Raw genomic sequence first — 25961 nt, 5'->3', positions numbered from 1 at the left:
ACCAATCACAGTGGGAGGAAGACTTTGCATTAACAACAATCACAGTTATAGGAAGGCTTAGCATTTACAACAATCACAGTGGGAGGAAGGCTTAGCATTAACAACAATCGCAGTGAGAGGAAGGCTTAGCATTTACAACAATCACAGTGGGAGGAAGGCTTAGCATTAACAACAATCACAGTGAGAGGAAGGCTTAGCATTAACAACAGTCACAGTGGGAGGAAGACTTAGCATTAACAACAATCAAGTGAGAGGAAGGCTTAGAATTATCAACAATCACAGTGGGAGGAAGGCTTAGCATTAACAACACCACAGTGGGAGGAAGGCTTAGCATTAACAATCACAGTGAGGAAGGCTTAGCATTAACAACAATCACAGTGGAAGGAAGGTTTAACATTAACAACATTCACAGTGGAAGGAAGGCTTAGCATTAACAACAATCACAGTGGGAGGAAGGCTTATCACATTAAATCACAGTGGGAGGAAGGCTTAGGTGAGAGGAAGGCTTGCATTAACAACAATCACAGTGGGAGGAAGGCTTAGCATTAACACCAATCACAGTGGGAAGAAGACTTTGCATTAACAACAATCACAGTTATAGGAAGGCTTAGCATTAATAACAATCACAGTGGGAGGAAGGCTTAACATTAACAACAATTACTGTGGGAGGAAGGCTTAGCATTAACAACAATCACAGTGGGAGGAAGGCTTAACATTAATAACAATCACAGTGAGAGGAAGGCTTAGCATTAACAATCACAGTGGGAAGAAGGCTTAGCATTAACAACAATCACAGTGGAAGGAAGGCTTAACATTAACAACAATCACAGTGGAAGGATGGCTTAATATTAACAACAATCACAGTGGAAGGAAGGCTAAGCATTAACAACAATCACAGTGAGAGGAAGGCTTCGCATTAACAACAATCACAGTGGGAGGAAGGCTTAGCATTAACAGCAATCACAATGGGAGGAAGGCTTAGCTTACACAGTACTACAGATGTTCAAAGGGTGACCTAATTGAAGTGTACTGTATAAATGTCTCAGAGGGCACTACTCTGTCGAGTGTCCATACCTGGAGATGACAGACACCTGCCCCACGAGGGGTCACAGCTCAAGGTTGAAGAAGCTGCACATCCAGAAAATTGTGAGGGCAAATTTTGCTCTAATATGAGGCAGATATTACACAACACTTCTCACTCCCGTGGAACACGAATATCATCAATGTTATGCCGAAAAGCTATCAAAAATAGCAGTAGAACTTACACTGAACCTCCTTATGCTATACAGGTAAAACGTGCCAAAACTAAAAAGTGGCAGTATCTGGGGACGCGGATTGGCCGAGGAGCTGTGACGTAACAAGGGGAAATCCATTGTGATTGGCTGCCTCAGGGGTTATGGTCAGAGGGAGGTCCGCTGTTATTGGCTCACGCTCCTCTCGCTCTGAACGGGATGTTGCCACCTTCTTTGACTGAGCGCACAGCCATATACATACCTCCAACCTGAGGCGAAATTACACCTTATTTTTGAAGGACTTTCTACCATATTTCTATTCTAGCTAGAGGGTTACATCCAATTCCACCATGTAGAGGAAGGGTGAAAATAGTGATATCCCTCAAAAAACACATTTTGGCAGGGGTGTCACTTCCAGATTTCAGAGATGAAAATCAAGCTCAATTTCTGGAACTTCCGAGAACATTTTTCCGTTGACCGGAAAATTCCAGGATGTGTGCGCGTCCGTGCGTCTGTCCACTGAAGGACTTAACTGTTGAGGGACAAGTGGGTGATAATTTTGACCCGTAACTCTTGAGATTGTAGGCGTCTGGCTCTAACCAATCACAAGCCAAAACTAAAATGAGGGGTGATACTTATTTTAGATATCAATAAAAAAAATTATCATTAGTCAGTAACTTAAGCAAAGCTTTGTGGAACAATATGAAATTTGGGATATACAATAGCTTCATACCAGGAATATTTAGGTTAATTTTGATAATCATTGTTTCCAATTTATTTATTAGATATGACCATTGTTTAAATTAGTAATTTTGGCAGATGCAAACATCTTACTGACACAGGTTGTCTGATTATCCATATTTTCTGAACCTCTCTAGTGATACAGATTGAAACCTCTTGCATTCTTCTTGTAATTACTCCACTAACTGTATAATACACACTTCACAGTGTTTAATTGCCTAAGCTTATCAAATGAAGAGAATGTACTTAGAAATACTTCCCCTCCTGTACTAAGGCCAAACAATGAAAGTTGTAGCAAGAGCAGACCAATAAGATGATAAGTGGTGGAAATGATAAATGTGTAAAGTACTGTATTATTAATTATGTAAAATCATCATTTTAACATGTATTTTTTTTTATTACTTAGAAGTAAGATTTCATCATCAAAAAGTGAGCAAGGTGGTGGAGAGAGAGAGCCATCAGGACCAGTGCGAGTATCTGTCACAAGGGTCATCATTCGCTCCTTCTTTTGGTCTTACATCATCACTGCTGTTCTACATGTTACTTCAGAATTACTTTTATTTTTTACTCCACGACTTTTGAGGTGAGTTTTACTTCATTAAAATGTTAATGATGAAACATACACTGTCAGGGCACATTCCACTCCTTTACACCCATTAGTCAATTAACTAACATACAAATCTGTTACACCCATTATTCAATTAATTGACATATTTGTTACACCCATTAGTCAATCAATTAACTAACATACATATTTGTTACACCCATTAGTCAATCAATTAACTAACATACATATTTGTTACACCCATAGTCAATCAATTAACTAACATACATATTTGTTACACCCATTAGTCAATCAATTAACTAACATACATATTTGTTACACCCATTAGTCAATCAATTAACTAACATACATATTTGTTACACCCATAGTCAATCAATTAACTAACATACATATTTGTTACACCCATTAGTCAATCAATTAACTAACATACATATTTGTTACACCCATTAGTCAATCAATTAACTAACATACATATTTGTTACACCCATTAGTCAATCAATTAACTAACATACATATTTGTTACACCCATTAGACAATTAACTAACATACATATTTGTTACACCCATTAGTCAATCAATTAACTAACATACATATTTGTTACACCCATTAGTCAATCAATTAACTAACATACATATTTGTTACACCCATTAGTCAATCAATTAACTAACATACATATTTGTTACACCCATTAGACAATTAACTAACATACATATTTGTTACACCCATTAGTCAATCAATTAACTAACATACATATTTGTTACACCCATTAGTCAATCAATTAACTAACATACATATTTGTTACACCCATTAGTCAATTAACTAACATACATATTTGTTACACCCATTAGTCAATCAATTAACTAACATACATATTTGTTACACCCATTAGTCAATTAACTAACATACATATTTGTTACACCCATTAGTCAATCAATTAATTAACATACATATTTGTTACACCCATTAGTCAATTAACTAACATACATATTTGTTACACCCATTAGTCAATTAACTAACATACATATTTGTTACACCATAGTCAATCAATTAACTAACATACATATTTGTTACACCCATTAGTCAATCAATTAACTAACATACATATTTGTTACACCCATTAGTCAATCAATTAATAACATACATATTTATTACACCCATTAGTCAATCAATTAACTGACATACATATTTGTTACACCCATTAGTCAATCAATTAACTAACATACATATTTGTTACACCCATTAGTCAATCAATTAACTAACATACATATTTGTTACACCCATTAGTCAATCAATTAACTAACATACATATCTGTTACACCCATTAGTCAATTAACTAACATACATATTTGTTACACCCATTAGTCAGTCAATTAACTAACATACATATTTGTTACACCCATTAGTCAATCAATTAACTAACATACATATTTGTTACACCCATTAGTCAATCAATTAACTAACATACATATTTGTTACACCCATTAGTCAATCAATTAACTAACATACATATTTGTTACACCCATTAGTCAATCAATTAACTGACATACATATTTGTTACACCCATTAGTCAATCAATTAACTAACATACATATTTGTTACACCCATTAGTCAATCAATTAACTAACATACATATTTGTTACACCCATTAGTCAATCAATTAACTAACATACATATCACATTAGTCAATCAATTAACTAACATACATATTTGTTACACCCATTAGTCAATTAACTAACATACATATTTGTTACACCCATTAGTCAATTAACTAACATACATATTTGTTACACCCATAGTCAATCAATTAACTAACATACATATTTGTTACACCCATTAGTCAATCAATTAACTAACATACATATTTGTTACACCCATTAGTCAATCAATTAACTAACATACATATTTGTTACACCCATTAGTCAATCAATTAACTGACATACATATTTGTTACACCCATTAGTCAATCAATTAACTAACATACATATTTGTTACACCCATTAGTCAATCAATTAACTAACATACATATTTGTTACACCCATTAGTCAATCAATTAACTAACATACATATCTGTTACACCCATTAGTCAATTAACTAACATACATATTTGTTACACCCATTAGTCAGTCAATTAACTAACATACATATTTGTTACACCCATTAGTCAATCAATTAACTAACATACATATTTGTTACACCCATTAGTCAATTAACTAACATACATATTTGTTACACCCATTAGTCAATCAATTAACTAACATACATATTTGTTAAGCAATCTATTAGTCAAATCAATAACTAAACATACATATTTGTTACACCCATTAGTCAATCATCAATTAACTAACATGGGTTATATTACAATTCCATTAGTCAATCAATTAACTAACATACATATTTGTTACACCCATTAGTCAATTAACTAACATACATATTTACACCCATTAGTCAATCAATTAACTAACATACATATTTGTTAGCACCTATTAGTCATTCAACCAACATATATTTGTTACACCCATTAGTCAATCAATTAATTAACATACATATTTGTTACACCCATTAGTCAATCAATTAATTAACATACATATTTGTTACACCCATTAGTCAATTAACTAACATACATATTTGTTACACCCATTAGTCAATCAATTAATTAACATACATATTTGTTACACCCATTAGTCAATCAATTAACATACATATTTGTTACACCCATTAGTCAATCAATTAATTAACATACATATTTGTTACACCCATTAGTCAATCAATTAATTAACATACATATTTGTTACACCCATTAGTCAATTAACTAACATACATATTTGTTACACCCATTAGTCAATTAACTAACATACATATTTGTTACACCCATTAGTCAATCAATTAATTAACATACATATTTGTTACACCCATTAGTCAATCAATTAATTAACATACATATTTGTTACACCCATTAGTCAATCAATTAATTAACATACATATTTGTTACACCCATTAGTCAATTTAATTAACATACATATTTGTTACACCCATTAGTCAATTAACTAACATACATATTTGTTACACCCATTAGTCAATCAATTAATTAACATACATATTTGTTACACCCATTAGTCAATCAATTAATTAACATACATATTTGTTACACCCATTAGTCAATCAATTAATTAACATACATATTTGTTACACCCATTAGTCAATCAATTAATTAACATACATATTTGTTACACCCATTAGTCAATCAATTAATTAACATACATATTTGTTACACCCATTAGTCAATTAACTAACATACATATTTGTTACACCCATTAGTCAATCAATTAATTAACATACATATTTGTTACACCCATTAGTCAATCAATTAACTAACATACATATCTCTTTACCAGTTTTGGGTTTTGTTTGTCAGTTATTTTCACCAATATTTTTCTATCATAAAAATATCAATTATGAGTAACACAAACAGAGTATGTATTACAGTATATAGATTTTTAATACAATTTTTATCTGTGTATTGTAAGCCAAGACACTTTATAACTGTAGTTAATATAAGTAACCTACTCCCAAATGAAGAAGGAAATTCTGAAAAGAAGGAATTGATAACTTTTGGTATACAGTAGACAACAGGATGATGAGGTTATGTACCTACACCCCACCTGACATACACCAACAGGATGATGAGGTTATGTACCTACACCCCACCTGACATACACCAACAGGATGATGAGGTTATGTACCTACACCCCACCTGACATACACCAACAGGATGATGAGGTTATGTACCTACACCCCACCTGACATACACCAACAGGATGATGAGGTTATGTACCTACACCCCACCTGACATACACCAACAGGATGATGAGGTTATGTACCTACACCCCACTTGACATACACCAACAGGATGATGAGGTGATGAGGTTATGTACCTACACCCCACCTGACATACACCAACAGGATGATGAGGTTATGTACCTACACCCCACCTGACATACACCAACAGGATGATGAGGTTATGTACCTACACCCCACCTGACATACACCAACAGGATGATGAGGTTATGTACCTACACCCCACCTGACATACACCAACAGGATGATGAGGTTATGTACCTACACCCCACCTGACATACACCAACAGGATGATGAGGTTATGTACCTACACCCCCCTGACATACTGACATACACCAACAGGATGATGAGGTTATGTACCTACACCCCACCTGACATACACCAACAGGATGATGAGGTTATGTACCTACACCCCACCTGACATACACCAACAGGATGATGAGGTTATGTACCTACACCCCACCTGACATACACCAACAGGATGATGAGGTTATGTACCTACACCCCACCTGACATACACCAACAGGATGATGAGGTTATGTACCTACACCCCACCTGACATACACCAACAGGATGATGAGGTTATGTACCTACACCCCACCTGACATACTCCACTCTGCTTCACCTCTTAACATTTAAGTTTAAAAAGCTAGTTTGGTTCATGAGAAGTGTCGGATCACCTGAACATTAGGCAGCCCAATGTATTTAACCTGAAGATTATCCATCCGAACGCAACCTAACACCCCAGGTAACATTAGGGTAGTTAATCATTTGGTGAAATAAGCTGTGGCACTTTCTCTTCACGTGATCCAAGAAATATATACTGTACAGCAAGCATATGTGTGTATATTTTTATAATATTTTATTCTTTTCCTTTACCTATATTTACAGTTTGTTGATCAGCTTTACAATGAGTGAAAGTGAGCCAGTGTGGCATGGCTACTTTTATTCCATTCTGATGCTCCTGGTGAGCCTCCTCACCACTGTCCTCAGAACCATCTTTGCATACAAGGCCTGGCTCATTGGTATCAAAATAAGATCCTCACTAATGAGTGCTGTCTACTCTAAGGTAGGATGTTAATACATTGGTTATTGGTTCACTTAATAAATGGTAGTTCGTACTTGCTGATGCAATTGTTGTTACACCTGGGTCGTGCCACAACATCAAAGTACAGTCATTCCCCGTGTTACGGTGGGTTCCATTACTGAAGGCTATCCGTAAGCTGAAAATTCTGTAAACCGGAAGTAACCCTTCCATGGGTAATTATTGAACACAGGTAGTTCATATGATGTATAGTACAGCACTTTAAATACAGTTACTATACCTACATGGTACATTGCTTTTTTATTCATTAAAAAGTAGCAATAGAAGCAGGAAAAAGAAATATTATACAAATACAGTTACTGGTAAGTAACTTAAAAAGTAGTGGACATTTAGAAATTCCATTTACTGTACTGTACTTTAAATCCTGGTGCTGATCTGCTCATGAGAAAGTGGAGGTACTAATGCCTGGAAAGATATTGGAAGCATAATGTGTTGTCTAATGGTAGATCCTGTTGCCATTTTGCATCACAAAACTTGTGACCAAGTCCCAGGTTGCTAATCTGTCTAACTTTCTGCCTTATTTAAACACAATTGCAGGGTGTCAGTTGTTTTTCTTACTTTGACAACACAACATAAGTATTTTTGCATTTACACACCACACATTCCTACCACTAATCTATTATCATATTCGAATAAGACATCTAATTATAAGATAATTTTCATCTATTACATTACCGGCGGAAATGTATAATAACGGAGAAAGCATATCCAAAATTTTCTCTATTTTCTTCCATTAATCTTGTACCATTATTGCCTACCTCACCTCCCACACTGCGTGTCTTCTTCATAAATCATCGTGCGCATGCATTCCCATACACATCACGTGGCCAATCAAAAGTGTTTTTGTTTTTGCAATCAATTAAAATGATTTTGGGTTTAATTTGCGGAATTTTTAATCCAATGAAATTCGAGTTTTATTTTGGGTCTCATATTTTGAAATTCAAATTCAGTTCCGACCCTGGAAGTCTGCAATGGGTGTCACTTGAATTATATGGAGCTGATTGCGAGTTTTTGGGAAAAAACGAAGAAACTAGCATTTTTTCGATCACATGGTGTTCTTCCAACCTCAGTAAAGTGTACTAAGAGCAAGACTGAATGTAAATATTGCAAAGACCAACATTTGTGGCATTGTGTAAGAATCTCAGAATCCAACGATGAACAAGAACCAGGCCAATAAGGTAAGAAATAGGTAATTCCATCATATGGTGAGAATCAGTTAGGTTAGGTTTGGTTTGGTTTGGTTTGGTTTTTGTTCTTCTAGTGTTCTTTGGTGTATTTTGCCGTAATTTTTTCGGAAAATGTCCAACGAAAAAAATTTGATAAAAAAAAGCGGCTAATTTCCGCCAGAAATAAAGGTCATATTCAGTCTAAACATACACAAATACACTAGAAAAAGCCTTTTTTTCTAAAAACCAGTTTTTTTGAGATGGCTCGAATGTGACACTCAGCAAATGCTACCTAGGTAGCCTATGTTAATTCCTAGCCAATTCGCCAGGCCAACATACAGGCAATTAAAACATCTAATAATTACTTAATAAGTAATATTAGGAGGACACGTCGCTACCTGGCATTTAATTGCTATTTTCAAAGTCCTTCCTTCATCTAACCACTATGCGCACTGCGAACCTCATCTCTTGCCTCAGAGAGAGCAGTAATTAAAAGTCAACTCTCGAGGGGTGGAGATGGGCGGGTTATGGACGTCGCCTTCGAGCTATATCACAAAAACTGGTTTTTAGAAAAAACGGCTTTTTGTTCAAGCTCATGAATGCGACGTCAGCAAGAATACCCGAGTAGGAGGTGGAGAGGGAGGTGACATTGCATACAAGGCTCCGCTGACTGAGGTCCTCATATAAACTATTTTGAACATTTCCAAAATTAGGAACATTTACCTGAAGGTAAAATGTTAATTTACTCAAAAAGGATACTCACTTTATTCTAATGAGGAAGAAGGTCCTGGTAGTGGAGATTGAATAGATGGGGGAGGGGAACCCAGCACCACTACATTTGAAGAATCTCTCAGAGATAGATGAAGATAGCTGTCTTTGAAAGTTTTTGAAGATCTCCAAAAGCCCATTTCCTTGATCTGACTGAGACTCATATGCCGCGGAAGGGCCACAGACCCTGCATATTTCCTAGTGTCATGTGCCAAAAATTTCTTGCCAGGGTCTGCTTGATTCACTAATTGAGATAAGGATTTTGTCAATTGACTAGGAGATAATTTCTTACCATCCCTTGATGAGAAAACATAAGGGCCTCTATTAGGGAATCTGGTTAACCATTCCTGAAGATTTTTAACAGGACACAATATATGAGGAACCCTAGTTTCATCCATTAGACGTTTTATCCTAATAGGTTGAGCTTGGAAATCTTCCCTTTCATTTTTTCTTAGGATCTCCATAGGAAAAAGGATAACATCCTCGTCAGAAAATACCAATAATGATGGGTTATTGGAAATTGAAATCAGTTCACTAAATCTCATACCCGTTGCTATTGCTAGAAGGAAAGCTGGCTTCTGGAGTAATTTATCCCTGTTCAGATTTATACAGTCAACCCTCACTTTACGCGGTCCCACATTCCGCATTTCCACGTTAACGCGGTGCCTTGCCAGAACCTAACGTGCTCACATTACGCGGTGCGTGAACCCCATTACGCGGAGAGTGTCCGGCGCGACGCTATTTTTAGATTCGCCCCACCCACTTGCCTGCCTGTGCTCCTCGCCTCTCCCTCCTCCTCCCTCCGCTTGGGCAAGCCGTGCGGTAAGGTTGCGCAGTGTGTGTCTTTGTTGCGTTATCACTGACGTCATATGACGTATCGGACTGTGATTGGCCATGCATCCCTACCCCCCTCTGCTGCTAGCTGTAATTGGCTTAAAGTATTATGACTTGTCCACCCGGGGGAGGGAGGGAGGGAGGAAAGATGATCCTTGACCTAGCCGCGCCAGTTTCATCCCTCCACGCCAGACCGTGTAAACGTGCATCCATTGTTCTCTAAAATGGCTTCCGCCGGACCACCACCCCCAGAGAGAAACCTTTCCTTACCTGGACCCACCGGCACTAAGCCAAAGAAGACACGACGTTCCTTAAGCTACGAGGTGAAGTATACCATCATCCAAGAGTTGGAGAAAGGAACAAGGCAGGTTGATTTGGCGCGCCAGCATGGTGTGAATGAATCTACGATTCAAACAATAAAGAAGGATGCAGCCAAGATAAAGGAGCACATGAAGATCACAAAGTCTACAGGTGCTTCTATGATCAAGTATTTTCACAACCAGGTGCTTCTCAAGACAGAAAAATTACTTGTGAGGTACTTGGTGCGTCAGGCGCGACGGAACATGGCGGTCGACACGCGCTCTGTTAAGGAGTACGCACGTGAACTGTACATGGCAGTGGCACGAAAGATGGGAACTACAGAGCCCAAACCCTTTAATGCTTCCTCTGGGTGGTTACAGAAGTTTAAGATCCGGAACAAGATCACCAATATAAACATTGGTGGTGAAGAAGCGAGTGCTGACCGTGCTGCGGCTAGGGAATTTCCTCCGTTTTTACGTGAGATTATGGAGGAAGGACAGTACACTGACGACCAGGTGTTTAACATGGACGAATCTGGTCTTTTCTGGAAAAAGCTACCTTCCAAGTCCTTCGTTGTAAAGAATGCCAGCAAGATTCGGGGCCGGAAGATGCAGAAGGAACACATCACCGTCCTGTTTACCACCAATGCCTCCGGTACCAGTAAGCTCAAGTTATCGGTGATCCGCACAGCACGCAAGCCGCACGCCTACAAAACCATGGACATGACCAAGCTAAATGTCCACTGGCTGACTGCACGTAAGGCGTGGATATTCTCTACACTGTCCCTTTCCTGGTTTGATGACTGTTTTGTTCCCGATGTAAAGAAATTCTGTGAGCAACAGAATGTGCCATTCAAGATTTTGTTGCTGCTGGACAACGCACCAGGACACTCGCCCCTACTGTTAGATCGTCACCCCAACATAAAAGTGGTCTTCCTTCCTCCCAACACTACGTCTATATTACAGCCCATGGACCAAGAGTTAATCTGTAATGTAAAAGCTGCATTCTCTACGAAAAAATTCAAACTCCTGAACGACTACACCAACACCAGGGAAGAGTTGCGCAACCTGAGTGACACCACCACCGATAGCAAGAGCGAAGAAGATGAGGATCAACAGTTGGCACAGCAAAAAATACTCTTCAAACAATTCTGGAGAGAATTTAACATCAAGAAAGCTGTGGACTTCTTGGTGGAGTCATGGGATCAGCTGTCTATTGCTACAATTCGTCACGCATGGAGACATGTGTTGCATGGAATACCAGGTGAGAGGAGGAGTCAATCTGTGACTGGTGAGGTTCAGACTGTTGCAGTAGCAGTGGACCTTGCCAGAGAAGCTGCGCAGACTGTTACAGTTCCAGGCCTCTCCGAGACCACCAACGACGACAGCCTGGAGGTGATAAGGGATCCTCATGTGACTACCGACGAGATGGTAGATGATGATGATGACGACGTCAGTGAAGAGGCAGGTGGTGCGTCATCCCAAGAAGAACAACACTTATCCCATAGTAATGTTAGGGGTGCCATCGAGTGTATCGAGAAAGTCAAGCTCCTCCTTTCCGACGACCCTGACGCAAACAGGTATGAAATCTTCACTACCCAGCTGTTGCAGACTATAGAGCCCTACATCAAGGTGTATCACGACAACATCAACACCAGCCGTCAGCAAAGCATAACAGATTTCTTCGCCCGCAACCCACCACAGCCAGCCCAAGCCAGTGATAGTGACAGTGAAGATGACTTTGAGGGATTTGTCAGGGAAGCCCTGACAACTGTAAGTGACAGTGATGGTGATTCACCTAGTAATGGTGATTCACCTGAGGGCCAGTAATCTGCCCTCTGCCTCGGAACCAGCCTCCATCCCCATATGCCGACCCATCTCTTCTACTAACGTAAGTGTTCCACATAACTTTTAGTTTTCCTAACCTAACCTTTATTTTTCCTATGTTAACCTTTATTTTTCCTAACCTAACCTCTTCTATATTACTTGTTTTTTCATACCATCATAAAGTTAAGATAAAATTTTTACTACAACAAAGTTGTGTGCCGTCAAAAAGTGGAGTTTGGGGGTCGGCCCGGACTCTATTTCAATTAATCCCATATGTTATGTTATTCACTTTATGCGTTCCTCACTTTCCGCGGGACCCTGTGGGTTACATTAACGGCGTAAAGTGAGGGTTGACTGTATTGTAATTAGGCCCCATAAGAAGATTAGTAACTTTTTCCAGAGACCAAGGCGGGATTCTCTTGGGTCGAGGAGGTCTCTGAATGAAAAAGGATGATCTTAGCATTTGATAAATCCTTGGGTTCAAAGTAATATTAAAACCCCAAGCCAGAGGGTCAAACAATGCTGATTTATAAGATGCAATTGTCGATCCTTGAAGGCCTTTAACTCTGAACAGAAATTCTAAAAATTCTAATACAACTGTTTCCGATAATGAATCTGGAGTTGTTAACTTGATAAATTGTTGAAAAAGATTCCAAGCTTTCTCATAGTGAATAGAAGTTTGGGGTCTATGACCTGCTAATACTTGATTAGCTATATTGGAATTACCCAACAACCTATTTAAACTTTTTTTGAGAAACTCCAAGCGTGAAGTGCCAAGGATATCTCGAACTGAGAATGTAGTACCTGGTCTAGACATCCTTGTTGCAATTGTAGAGGATTCAGGCACCAGTCCAGTAGATCCAGGCACCAAGGTTGTAGGATCCAATATGGTGCAATTAAGAGGACTTTGCCTCGGAAGGATCTGAGTTTGTGAACCACTTGGGCAATATTTTCACAGGTGGGAATAGATAGATTGAATTCCAAAGGTTCCAATCTAAGAGGAGGGCATTTCCTAAAAGATTTGACCTTTCCAGAGATGCATAAATTGGCATCTTGTAATTTGTTAGGGAGGCAAACAGATCTATCTTTGAGGTTCCAAACTTCTTCACTAGACTCTTGAACTCCGATACCTTTAGGGACCATTCTGTTTCTGTCGATACTGGCCGGAGACGGGACAGCGCATCTGCCCAATTGTTTTGCATTCCTGGTAAATAAGTTGCTTTGAGGTAAAGTGTTTCGGTTGCACAAATACTGAAAAATTTTTCTGATAGTTGTAGAAGGGGCCAAGACCTTGTTGACCCTTAATGATTGAAACAAAAGACTGCCGTTTTGTTGTCCATGGCAAACAGGATCGTCATATTTTGTAAATTTGGGTTTGCCGACAAAAAGAATAGGACCACTGCTAATTCTTTTATATTTATGTGTTTGTCCCAAAGGAAGTTGCTCCACTTTCCTTGATTGAATTCCCCTTTTGAAGAATGGTATCCCCATCCTATTTTGGACGCATCCGTACAAACGACCAAACCTGTTTGAGGTGGAACCCAGGGAGAGGGACCGATTAGATTGTCCAACTTTGTCCACCATAACAGATGATTCTTTATCTGAATAGGGAGAGAAGAAGCAACTTTTCTGTTTCTGCGAAGCAACTTTGAGCCCAGATGAGATAGTTGCTTTTTCCTTAACTTTCCCAATGGAACCACTATTGTGGCAACATTCAACAGACCCAGAAGTTTTTCCCAATCGTGCCAAGAAACCTTGTGCTTTACACAAAAGGCTTCTACTTGGTTTATCAAATCTGTTACTTTTGTTCCTGGTAAACTGACTGACTGCTGATTTGTATCCCAGTGGAGGCCTAACCAATCCAACTTTTGATATGGCATTAAGTTTGATTTTATCTGGTTTATCTTTAAACCAAGGTTTTGAAATTGTACTAGTGTACGTTGGGTCGCCCTTTGACAATCTTCCAAAGAGTTTCCCATTATCAGCCAATCGTCTAGATAAGCAAAGGTTCTTATGCCCTCCTTTGCAAGGATCTTTCTGGGAATATTTGCCAGTTTTGTAAAGACTTTTGGTGCAATTGTCAGACCGAATGGCATCACTGTGAATTGATCACTTAATTCCCCTACTTTGAACACCAGAAATTTTCTGTACCTGGGAGCAACAGGAACGTGATAATAGGCGTCTTCTAGATCCACTTTTGAGATCCAAGCATTGGGCGGAAGTAGGTGCCTCAGATGGTCGTAAGTGAGCATCTTGAAACTTCTTTTGGGAATAAATTTATTTAGGATTGAAAGATCCAAAATCCATCTTAATTTGTCGCTGCCTTTCTTGGGGACTGGGAATAGGCGAGACGTGAAACATTTCTCTGGCTGCAACGGTTCTATGACACCTCTGTTTAGTAGTTGACTTACAAATTTTGTAAGTAATGGGGTTGGTTTTTGACCCTTCTTTGGGGATGCTAGGGGAGGGTGCCTCAACCAAGTCCATGTGAGACCCTCTTTGATTGTTTTGTAAGCCCATATGGAAGAAGTCCATCTGTTCTCCCAACCCCCTACACGACCTAATTGTCTGGCTTCATTGGAAGGGGGAAGTTGCTGAGGTGGTGGAATAAGGTCTCCTTCCGTTTCTGAACAAACGGCCACCTCTATTACTTCTTTGATTATTTCCTCCTCTAAAATTTCCCCTTGGTTGATAACTGACCCGGGCAGCTGGTCAACAAATAAGCGCTACCACTTGAAGCATTATTTGTTGCTTGTTTCCTTAACTGGACTTTGTCTTAGGGCTTTCAACAAATGATAATGAGTTGTAATGGGAATATGGGATTCCTTGTAGAGCAGCAGCAAAACATTTGTCCACTTCTGAATTTTCTTCATAGTCCAGCACAAACCTAGTTAATAACTGACACATCATAATTGCAGACCAAACAACTGCTGCCAATTTCCTAATTTTAAATTCTTCAAGCAGCAGTGCAGGGGCAACTGGTTTCAATTTTTTTTCATAACTTATATCAACATATTTTGGAGCCGACAAATATTGGTAAAGATCATGTAAGGAACTCTTTTCGTCATTAAATTGGAACTTCAAAAAACTATACTTGTGAGCATTTCTGTCATCGGGAATGAATGTTAAGTCTTTCAATAACTTAGCCCAGACTTCGTCTATTTCAGAGATCATCTTTGGGCAAATATCAGGCCAAGAAAGTGTAGCATTACCCTCCAAAAACAAAGAATGATGACCCAAAGTTGCATGTCCTTCCTCTCTCTTTGTATTTGCTGAGATATTAGGAAGCTTAGAGACATTTTCATAAAATATCTTGAATAAGGAATCCACAGATTCAGATGAATTGGTGAACAAAGAAGACTTAGCTCTTACCAATGTTATCCATGGCCTGTTAGAATCAACCTTACACTCAATATTATCCAGCAACTGTGTGTCAGTCGACAGCAGCCTGTTTCCACTCGCAGTAACCAACACTTTTGCCCCAGGTGGAAGTGGTTGCCAAGATGTGGATAGGATGAAGTCAGTCTCAACAGGTTCTTCCTGCTCAAGAGGCTGGATACTATGATTAGAACCAGGCTCATCGTTCCTGATCCTGGAATCCACTGAAATCAGATTGAGTAGATAGAGGTTTCTGTGGACTTCCTACTGCCTCACAGTCTGGAGGGTCCTATAACTTATTTTTCTTAGCAGGAGCAGTCTTGTCTAAGTGGGGATTAAGTCTTTTACCTAACACCAATAATCCTAAACTTTCTGCCAACTTGGGATCTTTCCATTGTTGCACATTCAAAAATTTACTCTTCAAGGCCTTATTCCACCTATTTTTAATTTGTAATTGCAATAAATCTTTCTTATCACCTGTAGCTTGATGAAATTGAAAAATTTGATCATAACAAACTGCACAATCCATTTGTGAAAATAGGTTATTTGAGACACAGCTGCCATGAATTATGCAAGCCACATGAGGATCTATCTTAGTAATCCCAGTTGCTCTACATTTTTTATAATTACATGTAGTATGGCCCCCTTGGGTCTTGAGTGAAACTACTACTACTGAATTCAAATTCTCTACTGACAGACAATTCCTTGAATGTAGCGCCTGAGCTGAACTTTCTAGTCCTTGTAGCTCATCACTCAATAGTATCTCCTCAGGGACAGTTCCATAGTCTCCTCCATTATCCATAGGCCCGGACTCCTGATCTTCATCCTCCAGTTGAACATCACTCATCTGAACTAGGAGGATACTGTAGGGGTATCGAGATATTAATGTTGTCTAGCACTCAGGATGGAAGGAAACTCTAATGTGGTTTTCTTGTATAATATAAGTTATATGATAGACAGTCTGGTGCTGGAGGTGTTGCTTGTTCAGGAAGATGGGCAGAATGAGAGTTGGTTGGTGAGGAAGCTCAGAGAAGGACAGCTGGTGGGTCGCCATGCTCGCTGGCGGGAGCGAGGACCGACAGGCAGGCGAGGAGGAGCTAAGGCAGCCAGGCAGCGGCGGAGGAGGTGTTGCTTGTTCAAGAAGAATGGTCTGAATGAATCTCAATGGAGAGACAGAGCTTATATACCCAGCAGCAGCCGCTATGAGTCATGTTGGGAAAACCCAGAAAGTCGCCGGTGACTGGTTCCGTTGCTAAGATACGGTAACATCTGGTTGGTTGCTAGGGAAGGCGGCACATTGGAATGCGATACGCAGTTTGTAGGGGAGACGTCCACTACAATACCATGAGTCACATTATATCATTATAACACAAAGTAATAATAATAATTAATAAGAGAGAAAGCATTTTCTCCCAAACTTAATAAATATGACTCATAAATGTTATATTATTCGTAAGTTAATGTTATACAAGTCACTCCGATGACCAATATAAACAATAACTCACTATTTCGTATCTGTCTCCCGACTCTTATTTATCAAGTATCCCTTAGTGACTTAGTCCAATGAAACTTATTTATTTAAATTTGTTTTATAAAATAGTTTCATTCAGAACATTTATTGAGAGGGATCATCAAGATCTTTATTTGTTGCCAATCAGGGGCACAGACATTATCCCCAAGTAAACACTTAAGGGAAAATTCCTACGTGCACACTATCACCCGGCAAGGTTGACAGTGCTGAGCCGCTAACATAGCGCTCTATTGGCAGCAAAGTTCACTGTAACTCTAGCAATATTTACTGGGTTGAGAATTCCACCCTGAATTGGTCTCATATAACCCATAGAAGGTGTAAAGTCCATTTCAACATAACTCTAGATTGCTAGCAAGACCGGAAGGTCAACATTCCGGAAGGAACGCTAAGTCTAGCAGCCTCGCTAAAGTTCGCCTGAACCTGCTACTGAGGACATCAAAGTTATGAAGAACCAAACTCAACTCTGGCCTTTTTGCTGAGAACAAATAGAAACCCAAGGGCGGAAGCCCAAAGGTTTTGTGACCGTACATAAGAGTAGGGAGAGAGACAGTCATTGTATTCATATTAGCACGTGAATAATTGGGACAAAGAGATCATAAACAATATACACACACATATATATATATATATATATATATATATATATATATATATATATATATATATATATATATATATATATATATATATATATATATATATATATGTATACAGTATATATAAATAGATATATTCACATATTCTCTTTTAGTGAAGACGAGCCCGGGAGGGCGCAGCGACATTCACTGAGTGACTTAAAGGCAAGGGATAGTCACAATGATCTAAACGACTCACAAAGAAAATGTGTTTTGGTCACCATGCTGACCCAAAGTCGTATAAGAAAATGTCCCAAATACAATAACTGAGAGACATAACAAAATGAAAGTCACTCTACTTCATCACTGTGCTATTAAGTACAAATACCATATATAATATCCATGCACAGGTGAGTATTTCAGCAATTAAAACACAAATTCGTGAAGCTTCCCTTTGTGTGTATTATAGCTGAATCACCAGGCAAGAGATGAGCTTCGCAGTGCGCATGGAGGCTGGTTGAAGGAGGGACTTTCAAAATAGCCATTAAATTCCAGCTAGCGACGTGTCCTCCTAACATTACTTATTAAGTAATTATTAGATGTTTTAATTGCCTGTATGTTGGCCTGGCGAATTGGCTAGGAATTAACATACCTAGGAAGCATTGCTCATCGTCGCATTCAGAGCATTGAACAACTAATATATATATATATATATATATATATATATATATATATATATATATATATATATATATATATATATATATATATATATATATATATATATATATATATATTAAATAGTTTGTGTACCATTATAATATTACTGTACTTTCACATACTCAAATATAGTATGCTTTAAATACACCCCAAACATACTTAAACTTTATAAGTAACAGTTAAACAAAAAGCAAAAACGACATATAGGATAGGGGAAAAAGTAAAAAAGTGTAAAAAATTAGGACCATCTTTATTTCTGAAATGAAAACTACAACTTTCTACAAAGTAACTTTTCTTGTTTTTTTGTTGGCAAATTCTTCAATGACATTGTCAAAAACTATTCCATCTGTCAATTGTCGCTCTATAGACAGTATGGCAAGATTTCTCAACCGCAAGGTGCTCATAGTAGATCTTAAGTAATTCTTGATCAGTTTTAGTTTCGAAAAACTCCTCTCACAGGTAGCAACACTAACAGCAATTGTGAGGAAAATCCTCAGCATTATTACTATATTTGGAACCGAGTTCCCAAGGTTATACTTTTCAATAAACTGCAAAAGTTCAAGGGGGGCTTCTTTCCACGTCTGTATTCTGTCTTTAATAGTTATAGCAGCAACAGGAACAAAATGCTGAAGTCTTTTTCTCTCAACGAGGAACTCCTCTTTATCAATGTCGTCGTGATCGTGATCTATTTGACACTTATATTTATCATCCAAAAGATTCAATGGGGTAAGGAAGGCATATTTCTCAGCAAGTTCATGAAGCTGTTGAAATCTCAAAGTTATTTCTTGGATCACTCTGTCCAGCAAGAAAACATTTCTCTCCTCAATTCAATGTCGTATGGCAATTCAGCATCTCGTGATCCTTCACCAAACATTTGTTTCTTCTTTTTGGGTCGACGCTGACGCTCCATGACTATCCCCAGATCATTGCAAATTTCTTTGGCATAGTTAACTCCATTACTCACTAGCTTGTCCCTGTTTTCAACTAGAAATGTTTCTAATGCCCTGAGTTTTATATAACATTGTTGTATGTTCAAGCCCTTGGTTTGGAGGTAAGTCTGTGTGTCGTTAATTTCTAGAAGGACGGGTCCCCACAGGCCAAGAAAGCACAAAAAGGAAAATGATTGCAACGCACCAAGTAGAACACCAGCATCTGCCCTGGTAGCTGTATTTTCTTCTTCACCAGTTAACTTATCTAGGGCACTTAAGATTTTTGAGAAATGTTTCTTTACAACACTTACAGCTTCTCCCCTCGCACTCCACCGAGTTTCTATTATGCGCTTGACACTTTGACCAGTGACTGAAGTTAGAACATCCCAGCGATGGGTTGATGAAGAAAAAAATACAAACAAACGCTCCACACATCCAAAAAAGGTAACAGAATTCACAGCAACAGAAGCTGCATGAACACCCGCCAAATTCAGTGAGTGATTTGTACAAGCGACAAATTCTGCTTTTTTATTAATTTCCTTGATACGTTTCTGAACACCAGTATGAACACCAGCCATCACCGCAGCATTATCATATGCTTGCCCTCTACAATTTTGAATATCAATTCCGTCTTTCTCTAATTTTTCCAAAATCATCATTGAAATATTCTCGGCGGTTTTACCTTTTGTTTCAATGAAATCGACAAATGATTCCACAACCTTCACTTTATCTCCATCGATCATAACATAGCGTAAAACTTGGCTCGTTTGATCCTTATGTGAAATATCAGGAGTGCTGTCGAATATCATGGAAAAGTACTTTGCTTCTTTTACTTGCTTGATGACTTTGCTTCTTACGTTTTCTCCCAAAATTTCTATAAACTCGTTCTGAATAGTAGGAGACAGATAGGAAGTAGCAAACAGCTTGATCTAAAATCACGGTACAATGACACTAGTATCAATGTAATACAATGGAAATGTAAAAAGTAGCAACTTAATCTAAAATTACAGACTCAGAGTACAGTGAAAATGGATGTCACATAAGCCACGAAAGGCACCCAGAAGCCCCCCAGACGAAAGCCACCCAGACAAAAGTCCCCTACTTTGATCGGGGTGGCTTTTGTCTGACAACCCTAACCTAACCCAACCTAACCTAACCTAACCCAACCCTAACCTAACCAATAATTAACCACAGAGAAGAACAGTATATTTTACCCTCAACTATTTAATTATGTCCGTAACTTTTGAAAGCCCTTACTGTTGTCAGACAAAAGCCACCCCGATCAAAGTAGGGGGCTTTTGTCTGGGTGGCTTTCGTCTGGGGGGCTTTTGTCTGGGTGGCTTTTGTCTGGGGGGCTTTTGTCTGTACCCCAGTGAGGATAGTGTCTTAGTATAAAATCGCAATGCTGTGAAACAAAATCTTAATATTTAATCTCAGTACCGCAGCAAAAGTCACATCAATATTTTTTAACCAATACTTTAATATTTCTTACCTTATAGTATTATGTCTTCCAACAAAGTAAATAACTGGATCGAAAACACAAGAGAACTTAAAAGTCGTCTAGCCTCCCCTCGTCTTGTCACGATGGAGACTTGTGCAGAACTGAAGTGAATTGCTTGTAACCGGTGGATTGGTCAGCTGTACATGAACTTATATGACCCGAGACTGCATGGTTTTGCAGCTACTGGAGACGTTAATCCTTCCCTTTGTATGGGCGGCAAGTTAATCCTCGTCGTGTCTGACCTAACACCTGACCCACACCACATGAGCTCACTGGCATACTTGTTTGAAGTTGTTTCCTTAATCCTCAACAGGTTACAGGTTGTGTGTGTGGCGGGGGGGCGCATAGCAAGGGTGTAGCTCATGACGTGGCCGTGATGATGTGGGTCAGGTGTTAGGTCAGACACGACAAGGATTAACTTGCCGCCGATACAAAGGGATGGATTAACGTCTCCAGTAGCTGCAGATATGGGTGATGAGCAGACCCAAAAGTGCCGCCCGGGGCGGACCGCCCCCCCCCCTAGCTACGCTAGTGCATAGATATCGGCATAGCCAGCAACATAAGTAAATTTGCTGATGACACTAAAATAGGACGTGTAATTAAATCTGACGAGGACTCTGCAAAACTACAGGAAGATCTAAACAAATTTTTCGAATGGTCGGAAAAATGGCAGATGAAATTCAATGTGGACAAATGTAAAGTACTCAGTATAGGAGATGTAAACAGGGAAACTAGTTACCAGATGAACAACGATGCCATTGTGGAATCCAACTGCGAGAGAGATTTAGGAGTAATGATAAGTAGGAATCTTAAGCCAAGTAAACAATGTGTTTTTGCTCGTAACAAGGCTAATAAAGACTTGGGTTCATACAAAGGAGTGTTAGTTACAAGACTAGCGAGGTCATCTTAAAATTATATCTAGCGCTTGTGAGACCTCACCTGGATTTTGCAATTCAGTTCTGGTCACCGTATTACAGAATGGATATAGAATCATTGGAAAGAATCCAGAGGAGAATGACAAGACTAATCCCGGGCATTAGGAACCTTGAATACAGAGACAGGTTAAAGCATCTTAATTTGCACTCCCTCGAGAGACATAGAGTGAGGGGCCACATGATAGAGGTGTATAAATGGAAGTCAGGGTTAAACAAAGGGGACATTACAAAGGTACTCAAACTATCCAACCAGGAGCGAACCCGTAACAATGGTTTTAAATTAGACAAATTTAGATTTCGGCGTGAAATTGGTAAACACTGGTTTGGAAACAGAGTAGTGGATGAGTGGAACAAGTTACCAAATATCATCATTAACTCGAATACGCTGAATAGCTTCAAACATAGGTTGGATGCTTATATGAGCAATAGGGGTTGTGTATAAACGGGACTGCCCAGTATGGGTCAATAGGCCCGCTGCAGTTTCCTCCATTCTTATGTTCTTATGTTCTTATGTGTGTATTATAGCTGAATCGCCAGGCAAGAGAAGAGGTTCGCAGTGCGCATAGTGGCTAGATGAAGGAAGGACTTTGAAAATAGCAATTAAATGCCAGGTAGCGACGTGTCCTCCTAATATTACTTATTAAGTAATTATTAGATGTTTTAATTGCCTGTATGTTGGCCTGGCGAATTGGCTAGGAATTAACATACCTAGGTAAATCAGGCAAATAAATTATTGGGTCTTATAAGAAGGTCGTTCAGATATCTAGACGGTCCGTCCCTCGTGACGATCTTCAGGAGTGAAGTGCTTCCCCATCTGGAGTACTGTCACCCCATCTGGTCCCCGAGATATGCTAGGGACTGTCAGTTGGTTGAAAATGTTCAAAGGAGGGCCACCAAGCTGGTGCCTGCACTTCGGCATCTCAGCTACCCTGCGAGATTGGAGCGCCTGAACTTGCCTAGCTTATACTACAGACGGGCAAGGGGGGACCTAGTTGAGGTTTATAAGCATCTCAGGGGGCACTACTCAGTTGAGTGTCCTTACTTGGAGCTGGCGGACGCTCGCCCCACAAGGGGTCACAGCTCAAGATTGAAGAAGCCGCAAGTCCGGAAAACCGTGAGGGCAAACTTTTTCGGAGTGAGGGTTGTAAACTCTTGGAACAATCTACCAGAAAGTGTTGTGACGGCACCGAGTGTGAGCTCTTTCAAGAGAAGACTTGACCAACACTGGAGCGGGTTCAGGTACATTCAGGAGCCGGTGCATGCCCAGTATTTGCCAACAGTGCGTGACAGAGACGTGACCGATCGCCCGGGCGGCTAGCGAGCCGACCTTTTGGTGAAGAATATAAAGGAAAAGAGTCGTGACCGATCGCCCAAGCGGCTAACAAGCCGATCAGTGGCGAAGAGGATAAAAGTAAAAGTAAAAGTAGGTAGCATTTGCTGAGCGTCGCATTCGAGCTTGAACAAAAATATGTTTTTTACTTTCTAACAGAGTGTGGTGTGACTGCAAATTTACCATAACATATACAGTATATCGTTTCGCACTCATAATTTGTTTTATTTTTTCCATTTCTGTATTCACTGTAAAAGAAATATTTAATCCCCCCCACCCCATTCCTGGATGTGGGTTGGTGACCTGTGCCCGGGTGGCCTAAGCCTCGTAAAAGAAAAAAAAAGAGAGAGAGAGAGAGAGAGAGAGAGAGAGAGAGAGAGAGAGAAAGAAGAAGAGGAAACATGACTAGCGTCTTCTCCATCTGTCTATTCCCTTTAAAAAATCTTGAGGCATTCAGTTCCCTTCTCCCCAAATCATGATATTCTAGAAGCAGTCTCACAGAACGCTGTTGCCATCTCCTTGGTGATATAGCATCATGGCTTCCCAACTGATTCATTTTGATCCTCAACTGAAATCTCCTCAACCAACACCACTGCTTCCAACTCCTTCAAGTGCTCATTTGATAGCTCAGCCCCATGTAACTCGATAAGGTCTCCCACATCTCCAATATCGACCTTCAGTTGTAGGTCCTGGGCAAGCGTGACAATTTTGTCTGTTACCTCCTCATAAGTTTCGTCAGTTTCGAAACCTTTAAAACTGTGTATGAACTGGGGACGCATCTTCTTCCATGCCCCATACAGGCTTAGAAGACGTCTGCCCAAGCCTTAGCAATATTCTGGATGGCTTGGTAGATATTATAGGACTTTCAAAACTCTTGTAAGACCTTGAAATTAGCTTTGACCCCTTGGTCCATGGGCTGGAGGACTAAAGCTGTGTTGGGAGGGAGAAACACATCCTAAGTGTTTGGGTCAAAATCATCTAAATGTGCCAGGTGGTCAGGAGCATTATCGATGAGAAGTAAAATATTAAATGGGATGCCCTTGTGTGTACTGTACAGTATTTTTCCACCTCAAGAAATTAAAGTAAAATTCCATAGCTAAAGTCATCTGTAACCTAAGGGGTGTCTGTAAGTACATAACTTACAAGAATTTATAAGATCCCATCTAATGCATCTCAAAATATTTGTCTCTGCTGTACCCCCTTTCCCTCCCTGTTGGGGTTAACAAATATACTCTTCTTTTTGTGTTATTGTTAAAGTATCTTATATCACTGTACTGTATATGATTGTCTTATTTAATGGAACACAGATGAAATAAGGTACTGTACTGTAAATATTGGTAGAACATGGGAAACCATCCCAGGAAAACAAATTTTCCTCCAATTAGTGTAATTTAGTGAGGAATTACTGCAGGTGTTAGTGATGAAGAAGTTCTAAGACTGGGTAACAGTAAAGACAGAATCACACAGTATGGTCACAAGTGATGTTTCCTCTGCTTTAAGGTGAAAATTTTTGTGGTAGAACCTATCACTAAAAGTCAACAGATACACAACGGTGCCATAAAAGTACAGGGTACCATTAACAATATCACAGTTTAGAAGTGAGATGTATAGGTCAACATGTGAAGAATATTTATATCAAAATTATGCAACATATGATAGTGTGCTTGAGAGATTAGTTATCCAAAGGAATTTAAATACTGAAGTGAGATGTACTGGTATTGGATCAACTGTGATTCTAAATATTTAAATAAGCCAGTTAAGAACATATGTGTTTATAAATATCCAAGTGAAGCAGATAAGACCAAGAATTTGTGAAGACCAAAAAATTTTGTGAATAGAGTCGAGTATGAGAGTCAGCTGAGGAACATAAAGTTTATATGACTAACACTTGTAGAGAGTGTGAGAAATGTCTTTTAGTTACTGATGAACACAATACAGTAGTTATTTCATAGTACAGTATAGTACAGTAATACAGTATATCCTTTTATTGTGTACCTTTGATAACACAGCATTTCTCTTGATAAAAACATTTCTTTTTTGACAGGCACTCACTTTGTCGTCATCTGCCAGACAAAATTCAACCGTGGGCGAGATTGTCAACTTAATGGCTGTAGACTCGCAGAGAATGAGTGACTTTCCTTTGTTTTCCAACTTGCTCTGGTCAGGTCCTCTGATCATCTTAGTTGCTCTATATGAACTTTGGCAAATACTTGGTAAGAAGAGATTTTTCTTTGTGTGTGTGTGTGTGTGTGTGTAAATGATATACAGGTACCCCTCAATTAACGAATGTTCGTAATATGAAAATTCGCTTAAAAGGATTTCCCAAATTTCTCCCACTTATATAAATTTGGGTCCCAGTAAATATTCAAATGCACACCCATAGGAGTCAGCTGGGTTGGCCATCTTGGAGAGATAGATAGAGAAGTATTCTCATTCAATGATCATAACAATGACAAAAACAACAACCTCCCTCCTCCCGCCAGCCCACGTCTTTCGTTCCACCATTTCCCACCTCCTGTGGTGAACCCTAACTGCCATCCCTCAAGGTAATCTCTTCTGCCATTCAGTTCATTTGTTTGAATTCACATCCCTCTAGCCCTCTTCCTCCTAGGTCGAGCTGTAAGCTACATTATGGTTATTATGTAACTTGTAATTTTGGGTAGATTAACT

At 39.1% G+C, this 25961-nt stretch overlaps 1 protein-coding gene across 10 annotated transcripts in view; it reads left to right on the top strand.

Annotated features, from left to right (window-relative positions):
* LOC121875177 (ATP-binding cassette sub-family C member 3-like) overlaps window positions 1-25961 on the top strand; it is a 309143-nt gene that overhangs the window by 59517 nt on the left and 223665 nt on the right. For all 10 annotated transcript variants that reach the window (XR_006090559.1, XM_042379616.1, XM_042379618.1 and 7 more), the window contains 3 exons: window positions 2380-2556; window positions 7285-7462; window positions 25336-25504. Coding sequence is in view for 9 of the 10 variants with exons in the window: in XM_042379616.1 (XP_042235550.1) it covers window positions 2380-2556; window positions 7285-7462; window positions 25336-25504 (524 nt within the window). In the remaining variant the exon portion in view is untranslated. The remainder of the gene's footprint in view (window positions 1-2379; window positions 2557-7284; window positions 7463-25335; window positions 25505-25961) is intronic.

This window comes from Homarus americanus, unplaced genomic scaffold, assembly GCF_018991925.1.
Source record: "Homarus americanus isolate GMGI-L3 unplaced genomic scaffold, GMGI_Hamer_2.0 scaffold36970, whole genome shotgun sequence".
NCBI lineage: Eukaryota > Metazoa > Arthropoda > Malacostraca > Decapoda > Nephropidae > Homarus > Homarus americanus.
The sequence above is the reverse complement of the archived record's forward strand: the minus strand, read 5'-3'. Positions and strand labels throughout refer to the sequence as shown.